The 17,626-nt window shown below is 31.9% G+C and overlaps 1 protein-coding gene across 2 annotated transcripts in view; it reads right to left on the bottom strand.

Annotated features, from left to right (window-relative positions):
- Sec63 (translocation protein Sec63) overlaps positions 1-8,410 on the bottom strand; it is a 55,085-nt gene extending 46,675 nt beyond the window's left edge. For both annotated transcript variants that reach the window (XM_085811290.1, XM_035364458.2), the window contains exons 1-2: positions 8,249-8,410; positions 6,965-7,076 (exon numbers count right to left, since the gene is read on the bottom strand). In XM_085811290.1, the coding sequence (XP_085667416.1) occupies positions 6,965-7,076; positions 8,249-8,366 (230 nt within the window). In that variant the 5' untranslated portion in view covers positions 8,367-8,410. The remainder of the gene's footprint in view (positions 1-6,964; positions 7,077-8,248) is intronic.
- Between the last annotated feature and the right edge of the window lie 9,216 nt (positions 8,411-17,626).

Here is a 17,626-nt window from a genome sequence, read left to right as displayed (position 1 = left end):
TTTTTTTTTTTTTTTTTTTTTAAGAATATTCTTCCCCTTGATTATATTCAAGTCTTATGTTCATATCTTTAAAGAATTTCTGAATTACTTAATAACAGTAAGTTTAAGCATGACCTTCATAACATTCAAGACTTTCTAAAGGTTACATTTTTGTCATAGTAGATCGAAGAATGGTTGTAAGGTTGAAGAGCAATTTTACAATAATGACAAACAGTATTATTGTTGATAATACCTATTCTGTAAGACTAGGTGAACCATCATCAGACATACCAAAACTTTTGTTCTAGGGTGGCTGATTATTTCTCATTATTTACAATGTCAATCTGCAATGACTACAGTCAGCCTTGTAGGCTGAACTCTACTTTCATTCGAAATGTTAATTCACATTAAGAATAACAAACACAGAAAAAGGATGGAAATGTCACCTGAGTAAAATAAAGGGCTGTCTGCAAATTCTGATTGAAATTAAGGGCTTTAAGAACCGTATCTCAATTACAATTGCCCAAGCTGATTATATTCAAAATATTTCAATCTTGGTCAAGTTGTTGGTTAATTCTCCTATAACTTAGATGGCAGTGTCTGCTGTTTCTCTAGCTTTTACAGAAATCGGCAAGAAAATAGAATCAAAAGCTTTCTTTAACAATTCCCAGACCACCATTATGAACTTTCTTTTGCGTCCCATGGTGGTAAAAAATCTGACTGCAAAGATTGTTCTCAACTCTTTCAGAATGCAGACAATGCATTATTTTAGAATACTTAGATTATCTGAATACAGGAAAGCATACAAGTGTTTTCTGATGGCGAAACATGCCTTCATGGGCAACTTTACATGGAAAACTAACTCCTATTCATATTACACATGAAGAAACCATGAAAAAAAAACCGTGCAGCCAGCCTGTTTGCCGAGTTTGAAGCCAAATCAAATTACAAGTGTTCAGTGATCCCAATTATTTCACCACTGGTAGACTTACTTTACAACAGATCCCCAGCCATTATGGCATTTTTAGAAATAACCTGGATTATGGATTAAACAAGATTATTTCTGACTCAACACATGCTTGTTGATTTTTGTATCATTACGGTAGTTAAACCCAATATCAATCTATATCTGCAAAACCTCTTTGAAGAATTAACTACGAAGAAGTCCTGTGCTTCCTTTTGAAAAAATTCTGTTCCTCATAACCTTCCCACAGCTGTGGATGCAGAAAATTTTCGTCTCAGAACTGGCCAAGGTTGCAAAATTACCTCCATCATACGGGTCTGGTAAACTCAACAATGTACCCATTATATGACACGACTGGTGATCAACTGCACAATTACACACTGCAGACAGTAATTTCGCTGATGTTAACGTCTTGCTTGTTTCAAAACTTTAATGGGCTGCCTGACATAAATGTAATGTCTGAAAATCCAAAATTTGGTATTAAGACTGAAAAAAGAAAAGTTTCCTAAACATGAAAGACAATTTTTCTTTTCTTACATCCCAATGTGGTATTAGGTAGTTTCAGGTATTCATTAAAAAGAGGAGTGAGACGAGATGCTTTTCACTGTTCCTAGATCTGCACGACAAAATTTTAACCTTTTCAAAATACATTTGCTTTTCAGATTTCTCAATAAATCAGTAACAAAAAGTTCTCACACCCAGACAAACTGCACCCTAATACAGCGGCCCTATCCGAGCTCATTGTCCCCTCTTTGCATCCATCTTCTAATGCAAAAGTTAGCAAGTACATTGTAAAACAAACCTCTCATATCAGTACTGATTATTATATATTAAGGTTTATACAGGGTTCGTACACATTTCTGCACACGGAAATTAAGTACTTTTAAGGACCATTAATGAAAAAAATTAAAGACCTGTGAGCAAATAGGAACTGAATAATTTCAATTAAAAATATTATCTATGCCTGAATTTCACTTTCGTAATACCATCCTAAAAATAAAATAGATCCCTAAGTAGTATGCATTATTACTAAATATGAATTAATTAACATAATTATTAATAAGTTTGAGAATAAAATAAACTTTATGCAATTTATCAAGTAGCATTAAATATTTTACACTTAAAATAGTTAGACATATTTGAAAGAAAATAAGCGACATTTATGTTTTCCTAACAGTTAGCTTTTTATGTTGATTTTTTTGCATGTCTCATTTTGTCACATACTTGGTCAGTCTAGAGGTTTAGTAAATAGCAGGTAGATTTTATGTCAAACGGCATAGGTTAAAATGAGAAGTAAGATCATAATCAGCATGATTCATAACAAAAGACTAAATGTTGTCACTGCTACTGCTTGTCTAGAAAGACATGCTGATTAGAACAAATCTGAAAGGCCTGATGTAGGCACGGTCGGCAAGTGCTGAAAGTTAGTCAGGCTCTATTTGATGCAGTTAGTGTCTTAGGTTTTTGTATAGAGTTCCAGGAGTTGTAACCCAGTTAATATACTTTAAGACTTCAATAAGCCATTAAAGTACCAGAGGTGATAAGTTGTTTTGTATTATTTTATGTCTCATTAGATGCGAAGAATAAGTTTTACTTGAATTTTTACAGTTTTATATTTTATCTTGTGACCCCAGTGAGTATTAATGAAAGGCAATAACTCGCTTTAACCACTTGCGTTACGACTAAACTTCACGGTTGCGGTCCCGTGTGCTACAATATAACTAAGAATTTACTTGATCTGTTAAAAGTTAAATAGTCCAAAACCCCCGACAGACGTGAAGCATATTATTGCTATGTCTGTAAGTAACTACAATATCAGACAAAGATATATCAGACAATATCAGAAAAGAGCATTTATACGAAAATTGTGGCATTTTTTTGTCTTAAACTCAGTTTTATGTTATTGCCTTTGGTCAAAGAAACTGCTCCAAAATCCCTGCAGGAATATGGTATCTTGCCACAAACTCGCTTAACGGAAGCAATTGCTTTTAATTCATTTATAAATTGATCGTTGTGAATTTACTGCGAGAATAAGAGAACAAAAATTTGCTTATAAAGCAAACTTATTGATTCTCAGTATACATACATATTATCAGCATATATATAGTATATACATTCAGTATATATACATAATTAAAAAATTAAAATATAAAATACGTGTGTATATTAAATATAATTTTTTACATTTATAAGGCATCATTCGTTTTCTCATATAAAAATATCCAAATTGAGCCAAGACGGTTGTGCTAAGTACCCATTTTTCTTTTTGACACGCTGCTAATGGTGCAGACTTTAGAGCTTTCTACAGCTGTATCTTTCAAAAAGAAATCTTTGTGCATTTGTGATGAACTGTGTAACTTGGAAGTTTTTTATCGTTGTAACGAAAGTTTTCTGCCAAAAAACATTCTTAATAAAGTTAGAAAAAAAAACATGAGGTTAATCTTTAGATTATGGTAACTTGGCGTATTTTGGCGACCAACCCTTCTACAGCAACCTGCTAGTTTTTGTTTGGACATCATTTTGTTTTCACGAAGTAAAGGCATGTATTTTTTTTACTCAACATTTTTTTCCAACAATCTGCTAGCCGAATTACGCTTATGCTAGAAATTTTATTGAATAAAAGTGCTTAATCATGACGAAGATTAGGTGCGAAATTGGGAGAAAGTGCAGAATCGCAAACTGCTTGCCGCATTTTTAAGAATTGCACATACACGGTATCCATGTACACGTCGACCTATTTTCACTTAAAAAAACATCCTAGAATTGCACAAAAATGGCATTGCGCACACTCTTGACTTTATCCATGTGCACTGCTAAAGTCCTAGCTAGTAACCTTTATCGCCTTACCAAAATGTCGCCAAACTGCTTGTTACCATATTCCAAAGATTAGCCAAACATGAAAGCAGTACCCTTAGTGCAGATAGTAATCACCAGCTAAATAATCTATCGTTTTCTGCCAATGTTTGGGTAGTTTTTCAAAGCCTTTGTGGCCTCAAGTCTAAAACAGATCAACTTCATTCGATGTGTGCAAAATAGAAGATTACACCAGCAAGATATAGCTGCAGATGTGAAAAAATGTAGAATTCTGAAGAAGCGAAATCAGGGCTACATGGTGGGTGTGGCAAAAGATCTCATCCGCATCCGTACAGAGTCCAGCCGATGAATGCAGACACATGAGGTCTTCAATTATCTCGATGGAACATTACTTCTTTGTGCCAGAACTCGGTTCGACATTTTTCCTTGATAGCCAAGTCAACATAGACTAGCATCTTGCTCTATACCTTACTGTTGAAGGTTTCACCTTTTTCTAGATACACTTTGTGGATAATACCACAGCAATTGCGCCAAATATAAAGCATGATCTAGTCAAACTGTACTCTGTGATGCTGTCAACAGGCTCACCGGGTGTAGAATAACCCCCTTTTCGGCCTATGTTGTTAATGTAAATCCATTTTTCATGACAAGAGACGATTCAGTCCAGAGTTTTGTTCTTACATTGAAAGTTGGGCAGATTAGTGGGGCAGACGTATTAAGGCCTGCACTAAGGCCAGCAGATAAGGTTATCTGCTTGAGCAAGCTCATACGATTGAACTTGTACCAGCAACTGAACTTTTATGTCAAATTTATTCAATGTATAATGCAACTAATAGAAATGGAACTAACGTCTAACTCCTTAGCAAGCTCTCAAGTGGTTGAATACTGATCTTCTTCCACAAGTTCTCGTAGGCAGGCCTTGTCAACATCAGCAGACCAGTCAGCGCACTCTGCTTCCCTAATGTCATAATCCTAGTTTTTTAACTTTTATTACCAAACCTTCACAGTGTCATATGATACAACATTAGTACTTAAAGCCATACATATGATTTGGTGACATTCTGTAGCAGACTTTTTGCAACAGAACTGTAAGTAAATAATGGTTCTAATAATGGTAACATGGTAATTCTATTTCTGACACCTCAAGCAGATAAGGGCAGACGTATTATTAATGATATTTTTTACAAAATTCACAACACATTGTTCTAAAGCAAGTCTCTTTCTTTCAAATGGCAAAAATCGTTTAACAAAATATGATTAAACATTAAACACGAATTGCTTGCACAGATGATATTTGTGGTGGTGAGATACTTTGGCTTAAAACCTGATAATTTGAATGACCTGCTGAAACCTTGCACAATCAGTGAATATTTATCAGCTTTTTCCAGATACTTTACGCAAACTCTGCAATGTTCGATGCCATTTTCATTTTAACCACTGAAATTCATTGCAACTCTGTTTTCTGAATTGCTTCTAGTTTTTGCCCTTTTCAGCACCATCACAATTGATATCAGTATCACTTCCTTTACATTCACTTTTGTTGACTTAGCACAGTCTGTTCAGTACATTCACGGCCACACTACATAGAAGACTCGCGTTACAAATCGGTTTTCTTAAAAAATAACATTTTAAAAAAAATTTGGCTAATCTTTGGAATGTAGTAACAGGCAGTTTGGCGACATTTTGGTAGGCGATAAAGGTTACTACCTAGGACTTTGGCAATAATATGAGAAGTACCGAGTTCCAATTACGCATTATTTTGAGTGAGAGAAATGAGAGATCATGAGATATGTCATGCGACATTTATGGACAAATTACAGTTGTTTAATCGGAAAAGGGGGGAAATTTGGAAAAATATCTGCAGTTCTTTATAGCATTTTGTATTTAGGTTCATTGTGTGTTGTGTGAAAGAGTGTTTCTTAATTTTTGGATCCCATGGCCCTATGTAAAGTGAATTTGAAATTTTTATTGCATTTAGCATTTGGTATTTAGCTTCATTGTGTGTTGTGTGAAACTGTTCATTAATTTTTGGATCTCATGGCCCTATGTAAAGTGAATTCGAGGAAGGATATTACTGATAAGTTTGAATGGCGGTGCAAGAAATCTGGTGAAAATGGACATATGAATACGATTGAGGGCACGTGGGGTGCTATAAAAAGTGCTATTCGGAAGTATTATGATAGGAGAATTTTGCTTTTTATTTTGGCAGTATGGCGGAAAAATTACCAGAAAAATCATTCAGTGATTTTATTGAATCCATAAAAAACGTTTATCCGCTATGCACTCAAGATTCTGAAGAAGATTAGGTAAGTTAGTATTTTTAATCATTTGAGGATATTATTTTTATGCACTGTTCTAAATGTAAGGAAATAAACTAATATGGTATTATTGGAAAATTGTTATTAGCAATGAATTAGTTTAAAGTAATTAAGATTTGAAGCTAATTTTTATTAATTTAATGTATGTGTTTATTTATATTTTAAGTAGTGTTTTTAATTTAATTATATTTTAATTAAATGATAGTTATTTTGTGAATTATATGTTTCTAGCATTTTGGATGGATAAAGTCAAGAGTGTGCGCAATGCCATTTTTGTGCAATTCTGGGATATTTTTTTTTAAGTAAAAATAGGTCGACGTGTACATGGTTACTGTGTATGTGCTATTCTGAAAAACGCGGCAAAGAGTTTGCGATTCTGCCCTTTTTCCCAATTTTGCAGTTAATATTTGTCATGATTAAGCAGCTTTGCTCCATAAAATTTCTAGCATAAGTGTAATTCGTCTAGCAGATTGTTGGAAAAGGTGTTGAGTAAATAAAAAGAAACATGTCTTTACTTTGTGAAGACAAAATGGCAGTGAAAAAAAAATAGAAGGTTGCTGTAGCGGAGTTGGTCGCCAAATTTTCGCCAAAAATCGCCAAGTTACCATCCTCCAAAGATCAACCAAAAATTTCTTCAAGCCATGATCATTGAAAGAAAAAATTTGCCTGAATTCACTAGCAAGCATGTTTATCATGACTCAATTAGCAAAGCACCACGTTGTACACTAGTCACAATGACCATGTTGAAAGTATCATGCACATATACATTTCAACATTGATTTCATGCAGCAAAATAAATATCATAATTTCAAAGTGGAAGTGGTTGATGTATAATTACTGAATATAATTACTTGTACATTTTCATCACCAAAAAGAAAAAAATACATACATAAATCTCTCCTTAGCTTTTCGTAATGGTTCTTTAGAACGTAATCTGCTATTTTTTATGATGCAATTCTCACAGTGGCAATCAGAATGGGACTTAACTTTTTGTTGTTCTTCTGTAAAATAAATAAGACACTGCAGTTTTAACATGACAGCTCCATATTGTCATATCAGATCAGATCATACAGATAAAACTATTAAATCTTTAGCAGTTACACTTAATTATTTAATTATAACAATATTTTAAAACATCTCACACTTTCAGAAAATAAATTACTACTAAAATTTTCAATAATTCCTTTAAGTATATTTATATATTTAACACATTTCCTTATAAAAACAGATTTAAAGACTTGAAGTGTTCATTTCAAATGTTTGGGATCCCCCTGGAGTTTCATAGATTTAAATATCCTTGCAGGTTAATCTGCACCAAGCTTCAATGCTTTAAATACAGATTAACTTAAGTTCCAAATACGAATAAAATACTGAAGGACTAGAAAATTCTGCACAAAAAATATGAGAGAAACTAAAAAAAGTTGGTTATAAGTGAATTTGATCCCTACAAATCGCTCCCAACTTAATGACATCAGTAACAGATTCATAAATTTATCCTCAAATGAAAAAATATGAGGAAGAATATTTCTTGACCACTTGTTACATCAGTTTCTTTTAAACTGCATAAAATACATATTTTTAGCAGTTTAAAAAGCATTTTTAAATTTCCAATTAATGTTTTAAAGCTCATTACGGATACTGCTTCGGTGTTAAAAAAATAATAAAATAAATAATGGTTGGCGATTCTTTTGCTAATTTGAGGTAAAAATGGCCCTATTCTTTGGAATTCAGCCGAACATGATAGAGTTACTAGTTAAAATGTTACTATCTAATTTCAGCGTCATATGCTATACGAATTACTAACAGAATTATTAAGAATTCTCTGATAGGTTCAAGTAATTTTATAACATGCTACATCACTTGATATATTTTTAATGAAATTTCAATTTAAGCTCTTAAAATATTGTGTACGTTTCTAGTGAATAGCATCTCATGATTATGACACATCGACTGCAAATCTGAGGTGGCATTGTATTTACCCACTTTGTTTTTCTTTTTAAACCGATGTAGTCAACAGAAGCAACAAACTTAAAATAAACCATCCACTTAATCATAGTAAACATATCGAAATTACGAACAAAATTCCAAAAATTACACGTCGGCATATTAGCATATACCTCACACGTCGCTCTTTCACCGTTAAAAGCCATAATAATGATGAATATAAACTTACTAGATCTAGGATAGAAATAATATGTGCAAGGGATGACAACTAATGCTTCAAATGACAGTAAAAAATAGAAAAAGGTGCCACCACTTTCATCATATTGGAACTTAGATCCACCAGGCATCTTGAACAATATGCACGCACTTCACAGATATGTGACGGACTAATAACATTGCCAGATGCACGAATCTTCAGTGAGACGTACATACTCTTTGCCAGATACATCACATAAAAACACAGATAGGTACACCAGTTTTGTGCAACTGGTGAACAACAGAATTAAAGAAGGAAATTAACGATTCCGAAATCATAATTGCGAGATTTGAGGAACATGTTACCTAGGAAAATGGTCTCTAGTATTAGATCATAATGATTCAAACAAAACTTGCAAGAAGATTCTATTTCTGGGTATATATAAAAGTCTCAAATTCAAAAATACAATTAAAAAAAGGAACAGTCATAAATGGTTGGTAGAAAACAAGAACCGTGTGAATACAAGAATCAGTAATCTGCTTCATCTTTCGATAAACTCAGTTTTTCTAGTAACTGATTTATCGAGTAAGGGCTCGTTTAATCTGCACTTTTGCGAATACCTCATTTTAAGACTTGCGTATAGTTAATATTTTTTTTTTTTAATTAACCATTTATTTTGAAGGTTCTTAAAATGAGAGTCCCTCGCAATTGTGAGATGCGGATCCCTTAAATCTGCCTTTGTAGAAGAGACGTTTCGGAAGAACCATTTTGACTATATTTGAAGTGTATTGGATCAACACCGACTCTAATTCAAGCCTAAGCGCGCGGTTCGAAAATTCCTGTGACGTCACGACTTCTGGTCATAATAAACTTCGGAACGCATGTAGTGGCTCTTTGCTGAAGCTTCTTACGTTGTGCGAACGCTGAACCAGAATACTTTGATTTTTTTATAGTTTTAAGGTTAGATGTATTTTAGAGAGGTAAGAATACATTACTTTACTTTTGTAAATTTATATTTTTCTAATTATATCAACGTTTTTAGACGTATGTTCTAGTACATATGTGTCACTTCTGGTAGAGACAAGGCTGCTGTGCTATGTATAATTTCTTTTTGAATAATGTTGTGTCTGCCCATCGTAGAACAAACGGGCTTTGCATAATTATATTACCTGATCTGTTTCAGAATAAAACATTTTTTTTATGGACCTGTATAAATATGATGTTATAATACAAGCTAACAAAGCTTATTCTTAAAATTTTACATGCCATTAGCTATACACTATAACTATTTACTCCCTTTTATATTTAAAAATAATTAATTTATATTTTATACATAACTATTTACTCCCTTTTATATATTAATTTAAATAAAAACATTTCAGTTATTAAAATGCCGGGTAGATGCTGTGTACCATTACGTAAGGGAAACTACCCAACAGGACCAAAAGTGTCTATATTCTCCTTTCCTAAAAATGAAGATTTGAAGAGAGAGTGGCTTTCTGCAATCCAACGGAAAGACTTTTCACCCAAAAAGAGTTCAAAGGTAAGTAAAGTAGAGTTATTAATTAACAGTGTAGATTCTAATTACATATAAGGGTTTATTCAGAAATTTTTAAATGATAATATTTTGTTTAAACCAAAATATACAGAAATAAAGGATTGAAATAGAGCTTTAATCACTGCAGATATTCTCTGGTTCTGAGAAATGAATATTCTTTACTACAAATGCTCAGAATGAACCCTCTGATTTTTAAACTATTACTATTAACATAATGTTTTTTTTTTTTTTTTTTTTTTTTTTTTTTCTCTAAAGGTTTGTGAATTGCATTTCAAGGAAAGTGATTCTAAAGTTGAAGCTTCAGCATTTGATTCTAAGAATGGAATTTTAATTTCTGCTCCACTTCAGGTGCGTAGATTAAAAGAAAATACAGTGCCATCGATATTTAAGGACTATCCATCTGTATACAGTTCAAAAAATAGCACCATTGTACGAGAAGATCCTGATGCAAAAAAAAAACTGCCCGCGAGTGACATAATTTACAGAAAGCATTGCGTGAAAGCCTTAAAGATATGAAATGTATAATAATGATTTGAAAATTAATTGTTCTAATGATATTTTGTCATGTATTGATCGCTATGGAATATCAGCATTTTGGCATGTATACACGGTTCCAGATACCTCAACTGTTTGCTTTATTGTTTTTAGTCCTGGGCCATCAATTGATTATTCTGTAGTTGTGAATGACAATCAAGAAATGTCTGAATTTATTAAAGAAAAATCTATTATGCAATTATCTCCTTACACATTCCCACATAAAGTTACAAATTTTAATGAAATTAGGACTGTTTTAGATAAATTGGCTAATCTTCAAACCAAAGAGTTAAATTCAAAATTAACCATAACAAACTAAAAAAAAACCAACCATGCAGCCAACATGTTCAGAAAAAGAACAGAAAATGTACTCTTAGCATTCAGTAACCTTAACCATTCAGCTACTCGTGGGTCTAACTATTGTTCTAAGAGATAAGCAACAATTTTTCAGCAATAACTAATGTACTTTTTCAATGACAGAACTGAACAGTAAAAACTTCTTAAACTGTCGATTCAGATTCTAATTTAGTTTCTTCCTTTTAAAAGCAGGAGCTTCAAAACTTTCTTCATGCTGCTTTTTATTTTGAATAAGCTTCTTGAAAAAAAAAAAAAAAAAAATTCCACGTGCCGTCAAACATTTTATGATCTTTGTTTTGATATTTTAACAGGAGGGAATACTTACCTCATCTGCTTTTGCATATTTATAAATTCTTCATCCATAGTTATATTTCCACATATTATTTTGTCTCGAAAATTTTGAATTATTTTTTCACATAGAAAGCATAATTTAAAAATTTCAGGAGGACTTTTAAACCCCACCTAAATTTGCAAAATTAATTAATTAATACTGCTAATTAAAACATATTTCCTGTTCACACATTGAAAATAAATTTAAAGTAACTATAGTTAGAAATACAACATGAAGGTTTACTATAACATAAAAGCATGATAATAGGATCAAAATAATGCATAGAATATTTAAATTAATACTTCTTTAAAATGCCTAGAAAAATACACAATTTATTTATCTTAATATAACGAAAAACCTAAATAATTTATAATTTAGATCATAACTATGTATCCAATTTTTAACAAAGGTGCAAACCAACAGGTTTGGTGACAATACATCAAAATATAGCATGCGACTTTAAATTACCAATCGTAGAGTAAAACTGAAACACGGAAAGACATATCACATTTCTAACCAAGCACAAAATTTACATGAAATGTAGTGTACAATTTTACAAACAGCATAAACTATTCACGATAATAAAAGAAACATCACAAACAGTATCGGCTATAATTTACTGCACAAACACACACACATTCTGCAGTTCATTTTGTATTTATAAAATCATTTGATCATCAATAAATGATAGTTAAACGAAAATGCACGTTCTAAAAAAATACAAAGAGTAATTTATTCTAACATTCTATCGGAAAATTCGAAGCTGAACTTACCTCAAAAACAGGCTTTTGAGACCGGAATCCATTGATTTTGACGAGAATTAATTATCCATTTTCTTCGTCTTTCTTCATTTTTGGCGAAACGTCCTAAACTTATTTTTTGAATGATTGGAACAATTTGATGCAACACATCCACCCATATTTGTCAAAATTAAGTCGGAATCGACCAACAAATATGTCAACAAAAGAACACTGTAAAATAGCGATAGCAACAACCACGCTTCGTTCGTTACACCGGACGACGCATCAAATCCCCGATGACCACAACTTGTGACGTCACAAAATCGCCATCTGGCTTGTAGTAGAGTCGGTGTTGATTGGATAGACTTCGGCATAGAAAGGGTCTAAAATTACATTGCTGGCAATAATTCATTTAGCCTACTAAGATGGGGCAAGCTAGAATGATGTATAAAAGAAAGTAAGCAAACAAAACAAAAAAGAAACAGTTTTTCACAGACAATTGAGTATTTCTCATTCAATTAATTCAGTTCTCACTTCGCGAGAAGGCAAAAACACATAAAACTCAAAATATCTATATTAAAAATTACGAAGTAAATCTTAAACACTTATTTCCTCGAAAAAATTCCAGAAAGAATTAAGCATGATTTAATTGGCAATAATAAACGAAGGTGTTATCTTTGTTGTTGCAAAGCTAAGTTTCTATAGATTGGCAACAAATCCACTAGTCTGCTGTTTCAAATGTAAACAATCAATGGCCACAATAAAAAAAAAAGGCTTAGCGGCACTTAAACAACTTTAAAATTGTTGATAATTCTAAAAATATTTCATACAGATTTACTAAAGGCATAAAAACCTTAACCGGAAGATAAAAACTACATAATTCATTCATTTTTAAAGCAAAAAAACGTACGATTTACAAACATATAAGAGTAATGAAACTGAGATCACTGAGCCGGGTAACAGAGTGGATATATGTATAAATATATTTATATACGTTTGGTGCGGCCGATTGCAACCAAAATACGAGGTGCACATCTGCATATTATAGCAGTCCTATATACAAAATTTCAACGTTCTGAGGCTACTCTTTTTTGAGTTATTCGAGATACGTACGCACGTACGTACATACGTTCGTACAGACGCCACGAAAAATTCTGTTCAGAATTAATTTTAAAGCAGTTTTATAATTTTTTTGGAGGAAGCGAGTCTTTTATTCTGTCCTTACGTACAGATATTACGCAAAAACATATTTAAATTGCATTCGATAGTGGTCAAAATGGATATTTTCGTTGAAATATGCTGCCTGAAACTTTTCGCGATTACTATACTTCCTTTTTACTTCGTACAAGGAAGTAAAAAAAGGAAACCAAAATATATGCATGTATCGAATGATGAATGATGACTTTTATGCAGTCTGAAGCATTACTAAAAATTTCATTGATAAAACTTTAAATTAATTTTATGTGATCTACTCGTGAATTTAATAGTATTTAGTAAGTTTTCCAAAGTAAAAAACTAATCCCAAGAGCGTTAGTGTTTAGTTATTTCATTAGATATGTAATACAAATAAGGGCTTTTTTCACAGAGAGTTTCCAACGAAAGAAGAAATGTTCTTAATTATCTAGCGTAGGAAAGGATATTAAGAAAAAAATAGTATATTCAGGGCACCTAAAATTAAAAAAAATAACGGCATGAGTGCATGCAATTGGCAAAATATATTGAACTAAAAGGTATTATATGTTAAAAATATTAGGAAAGACTTCTGGATGAGGACATGAAATAGTGAATATGTCCTAAAATTACACATGAAATTTGTCACTTCATTGCAAAAATTCCGTATCTATCAAGCTAACTTAGAGATAATTGGGACTCAAAACTAAACAATGGTAACATCAAAGACTTTAAAAACATGCGTTCAAATATAAATGGTATTAAAAATTATATAAAAATATCTGAATATGCAGAAAATAATAAAGGTTAGAAATGCCAATGAAATTAATAATATTTCCGAAATAAAGTGAAACAGTAGAATCAGTCATGGTGAGACTACTATAGAAAGATAAATTGTAGAATTGGCAATTTAAAATAGTTCTATAAAATATAGACTAAGCAAGGGTTATTCAATGAATTGGATGTGAATAGTAATTAACTGTTATAAAATATAATGCTTAATTGAAAATATCTCAGTTCTATGCATGTTTAAGAAGTTTAAACATGCAAAATTATGTGAAAAAATATGTAAAATTAAGTTAAAGGGTAAAATAAATATGTGTTAAAAACAGAAAATATAATAAATACGTTAAAATTAAGGGTACAAGGAAAACAAAAGTGATTAAAATGTTAGAAAATTACATCTAAAAGTAAATACAATTCACGCAAATAACGTGAAAATAAATAAAAACTTAAAGTAGGTTGAAAATTACGATGGTTTATACTATGTACGAAACAAGTTAAAATTACATCTAAATTAAATAAAGTTCATGTATATGATCAGAAATTATATGAATTAAGTTAAAATTATGAGTATATTGAAAATTGCGAAGGTTAAAATGTATGAAACAAGTTTAAAATTATAGTACTTTAAAAATTCTGAAGGTTCAAAATGTACGAAACAAGTTAAAAATAACATCTAAAATTAAATAAAGGTCATATAGTATGTGGTCAGAAAATAGAGGAATTAAGACATGTTAGAAATTGCGAAGGTTAAAACGAATGAAATTAGTTAAAAACGTATGAAAGTCGTGTACATAGTGTGAAAATAAATAAATTAAGTTAAAATTTAGAGTATGTTGGAAACTAAAAACGTTAAAAAGTAGAAAAGAAGTTAAAATCTACATCTAAAATTAAGTAAATGTCAGGTATATGATCTGAAAATAATGGAATTGTGTTGAAATTAAGACTATATTGGAAATTATGAAGGTTAAAATGTATGAAAGAAATGAAATAAAGGTTTTGTGTATAGCGTGAAAATATAATAAATTACTTAAAAATTAGAGTATATTAAATATTATGAATGTTAAAAATGTGTAAAAAAGCAAAAAATTTTACATCTAAAATTAAATATAATAAATAGAAACGAAAATCTGAATAATTATGCTCGTAAAATGCAACAAGTGATTTAAAAGTATTGGCTAACAAAGATGAAAAAACTTTTGGGTAAAATGGAATTTAGTAATAAAAATGGGTAATGTAATTAAGATTATGTAAAGTAAATGTGGTATTATGAACAGAAGATTTAAGAAATAAAGTAAAATTCTGAGTGTAAGGGAAATTGTAAGGTTTAAAATATACAGAAACATTTAAAAAAAAATTTACATCTAAAATTAATGCCTTCTGAAAAAAATCATTAAATTCGAAAATAAGCGCAGTTAAGGGCACATGGGAAATAAGCATTGTGTGCGTAGTAAAATAGCTGAAACACGAAAAAAATATATATATAAAGGCTAAAAATTGATCAAGAAAGAACTTCCCGAAAATCAATAAAAGATAATCTCTTATCAAAGTGTGACGTCATTTCATCAGTTAAATGAAGAATCCTGAAACAACCCTCCTTAACTGCTGCGCCTCCGCGTGCTGGCTCATCCGCAATCCGCCTCCGCAAACTGCCTGCGAGCTTGAGATCCTGCCCGTGAACCGGTACTTTCACACTACTGACGCACCCCCTTTTTTATGCACATTTTTGAAGGGTAAAACTTTATTACTGATCATTATAATGAATTTAAATTATTTTAAATGTAAAGTAATACAAATACAAAGTATTACTTTCAGCAAATACCCAATTTATCTGAGAAAGAACACTTTTTAATCTTCTTCGTCAAAATCAAGACACTCGTCTCCAGAGATAAATGAAGAGTCACTTGAAATCTCTTCTAAATCAGCATCTGAGTCTCCTCATACAATAAATTGTCCTCTGTACCATTGAGTGCATTACTAATGCCACACTTCTTAAATGACTTAACCACTGTCTCTGTTTTCACAGCATCAAGCTTTGACTCATTCACAAACTTGCGAAATGCTGGGCTCCTTCTTCCTGCTTGGCGTAACCTCAAAATTTGAAGACTGCATCTAGCTGTTCCACTTATCCTTCCTAAATCTCTTAAATGGTTTATTAATGCAGACATCTAAAGATTGAAGGCGACTAGTTAGGTCTCCTGGAATTACAGCTAACTGAGTTTTCAATTAGTTGGGTTTATTTAAATTGAGTTATCGACGTATAAGACGCAGCCCTATTTTCAAAGAAAAAAAAGATCTATTTTCAAAGGGAAAAAAAGTGCGTCTTATACTCCAACAAATACGGTAATTGTATCCAAGACATTTACTTCAGTAGGTGTTTCTGCATTTGTTTGGCAGTTTCTGTCCTACACAATTAAAGTGGTTATGGCCAACTGACGACATCTGAAACTGGACTTTATCTTTTATGCAATGAATGATACCTGCTGATCAGACAACAAAATGAATTATTTAAATGTACGTGCAATAAGTGCTATTTTATATTATTACTCTCAGAGTGATAATGGAGGAATTAATTGTCTTGCCAAAAAAATAAAACATAAATATGTACTAGCATAATCAAAATCGTAAAAACAACCTTGTATTTAGCGTAAGTATATTGAAACACTCAATCGATTTCGAGGGCAGCTAAAGGTCCCTCCTCATCAGGAGAAAGAAATACCTAGAAAGAAGAAAAATAAAGGGGAAGGAGTCTCAGAAACGCGTGGTTCTTCTCAGCACTGCACGTGGTTATAACCGGATTTTTAATCAGAGTTACACTGGCCGCCTACTTTTACTGAGCCAGGCTATCTGATCACGAAGTTCAGATTTTGAGCGTGAAGGTGCAGTTGCCCCTCGCTCCCTATTTTTAACTTCGCTAATTTTCGAAGGTGCAGTTGCCCCTCGCTCCCTATTTTTAACTTCGCTAATTTTCTTGTCCTTTGTGTTACATGTTTGATCAGATAGCCTGGCTCAGTAAAAGTAGGCGGCCAGTGTAACTCTGATTAAAAACCCGTTTATAACCACGTGCAGTGCTGATAAGGACCACGTGTTTCTGAGACTCCTTCCCCTTTATTTTTCTTCTTTCTAGGTATTTCTTTCTCCTGATGAGGAGGGACCTTTAGCTGCCCTCGAAATCGATTGAGTGTTTCAATATACTTACGCTAAATACAAGGTTGTTTTTACGATTTTGATTGTCACATTAGCGTGTTTCTCTTCTAGTCTATGTACTAGCATAATTTAACAAACAAAATTTTTGCAGATTATAACCTTGATATTAATTCTTTGTAAACTCCACTGAACTATTATTTATTTTATTATATATAAATTAACATAATAAGCTGTATATTCTCCATATTATGCATGCTAGGCCTTATTAAGACTTTTAGAGGTCCCAAACACTTTAAAGATTTGAGTACACTCATATACCTTTCCTTGCCAACCGAAGCAGAAGAAAATCTATCCCCTGTTGCATTATTTTTATTATTAGTTAAATAAACTTTTAACAATACTTCAGTACTGTGAAAAGGACATATAATGCGGTTATTTTTTATGAATTGACACATATTTAGCTAGCAGTTTCGTGAACTGGTACACAAGTATCATACAGACTTGCAAATTTTGTTTCCTTGCCTATCTGTGCATCCTCTAGTTAATCAACATCAACATCCTTTAACGAAACGTTTTTTAGTTTGCTTGTTTAATACTTTTTTTTTTTTTTTTTCCTGCCTGGTTCATCTTCATTTTTGTTTCCTTCTCTTTCTACTCTCTCTTCAGTTCAATCTTCTATATCTTTAAAATTGTTTTCTTTCTTTTAAAATCCTGAAATCTTGTTCCCTTCAGCGAATTTTTCACATTCCGAGGTGGGACAGCTTTCGAGATAGACGTCTTATCGCTTCGCT

Source organism: Stegodyphus dumicola, chromosome 2 (genome assembly GCF_044657685.1).
Source record: "Stegodyphus dumicola isolate Sdum_Otavi_A_Nest chromosome 2, ASM4465768v1".
Lineage (NCBI taxonomy): Eukaryota > Metazoa > Arthropoda > Arachnida > Araneae > Eresidae > Stegodyphus > Stegodyphus dumicola.
This window is presented reverse-complemented; position numbering and strand designations above follow the sequence as displayed.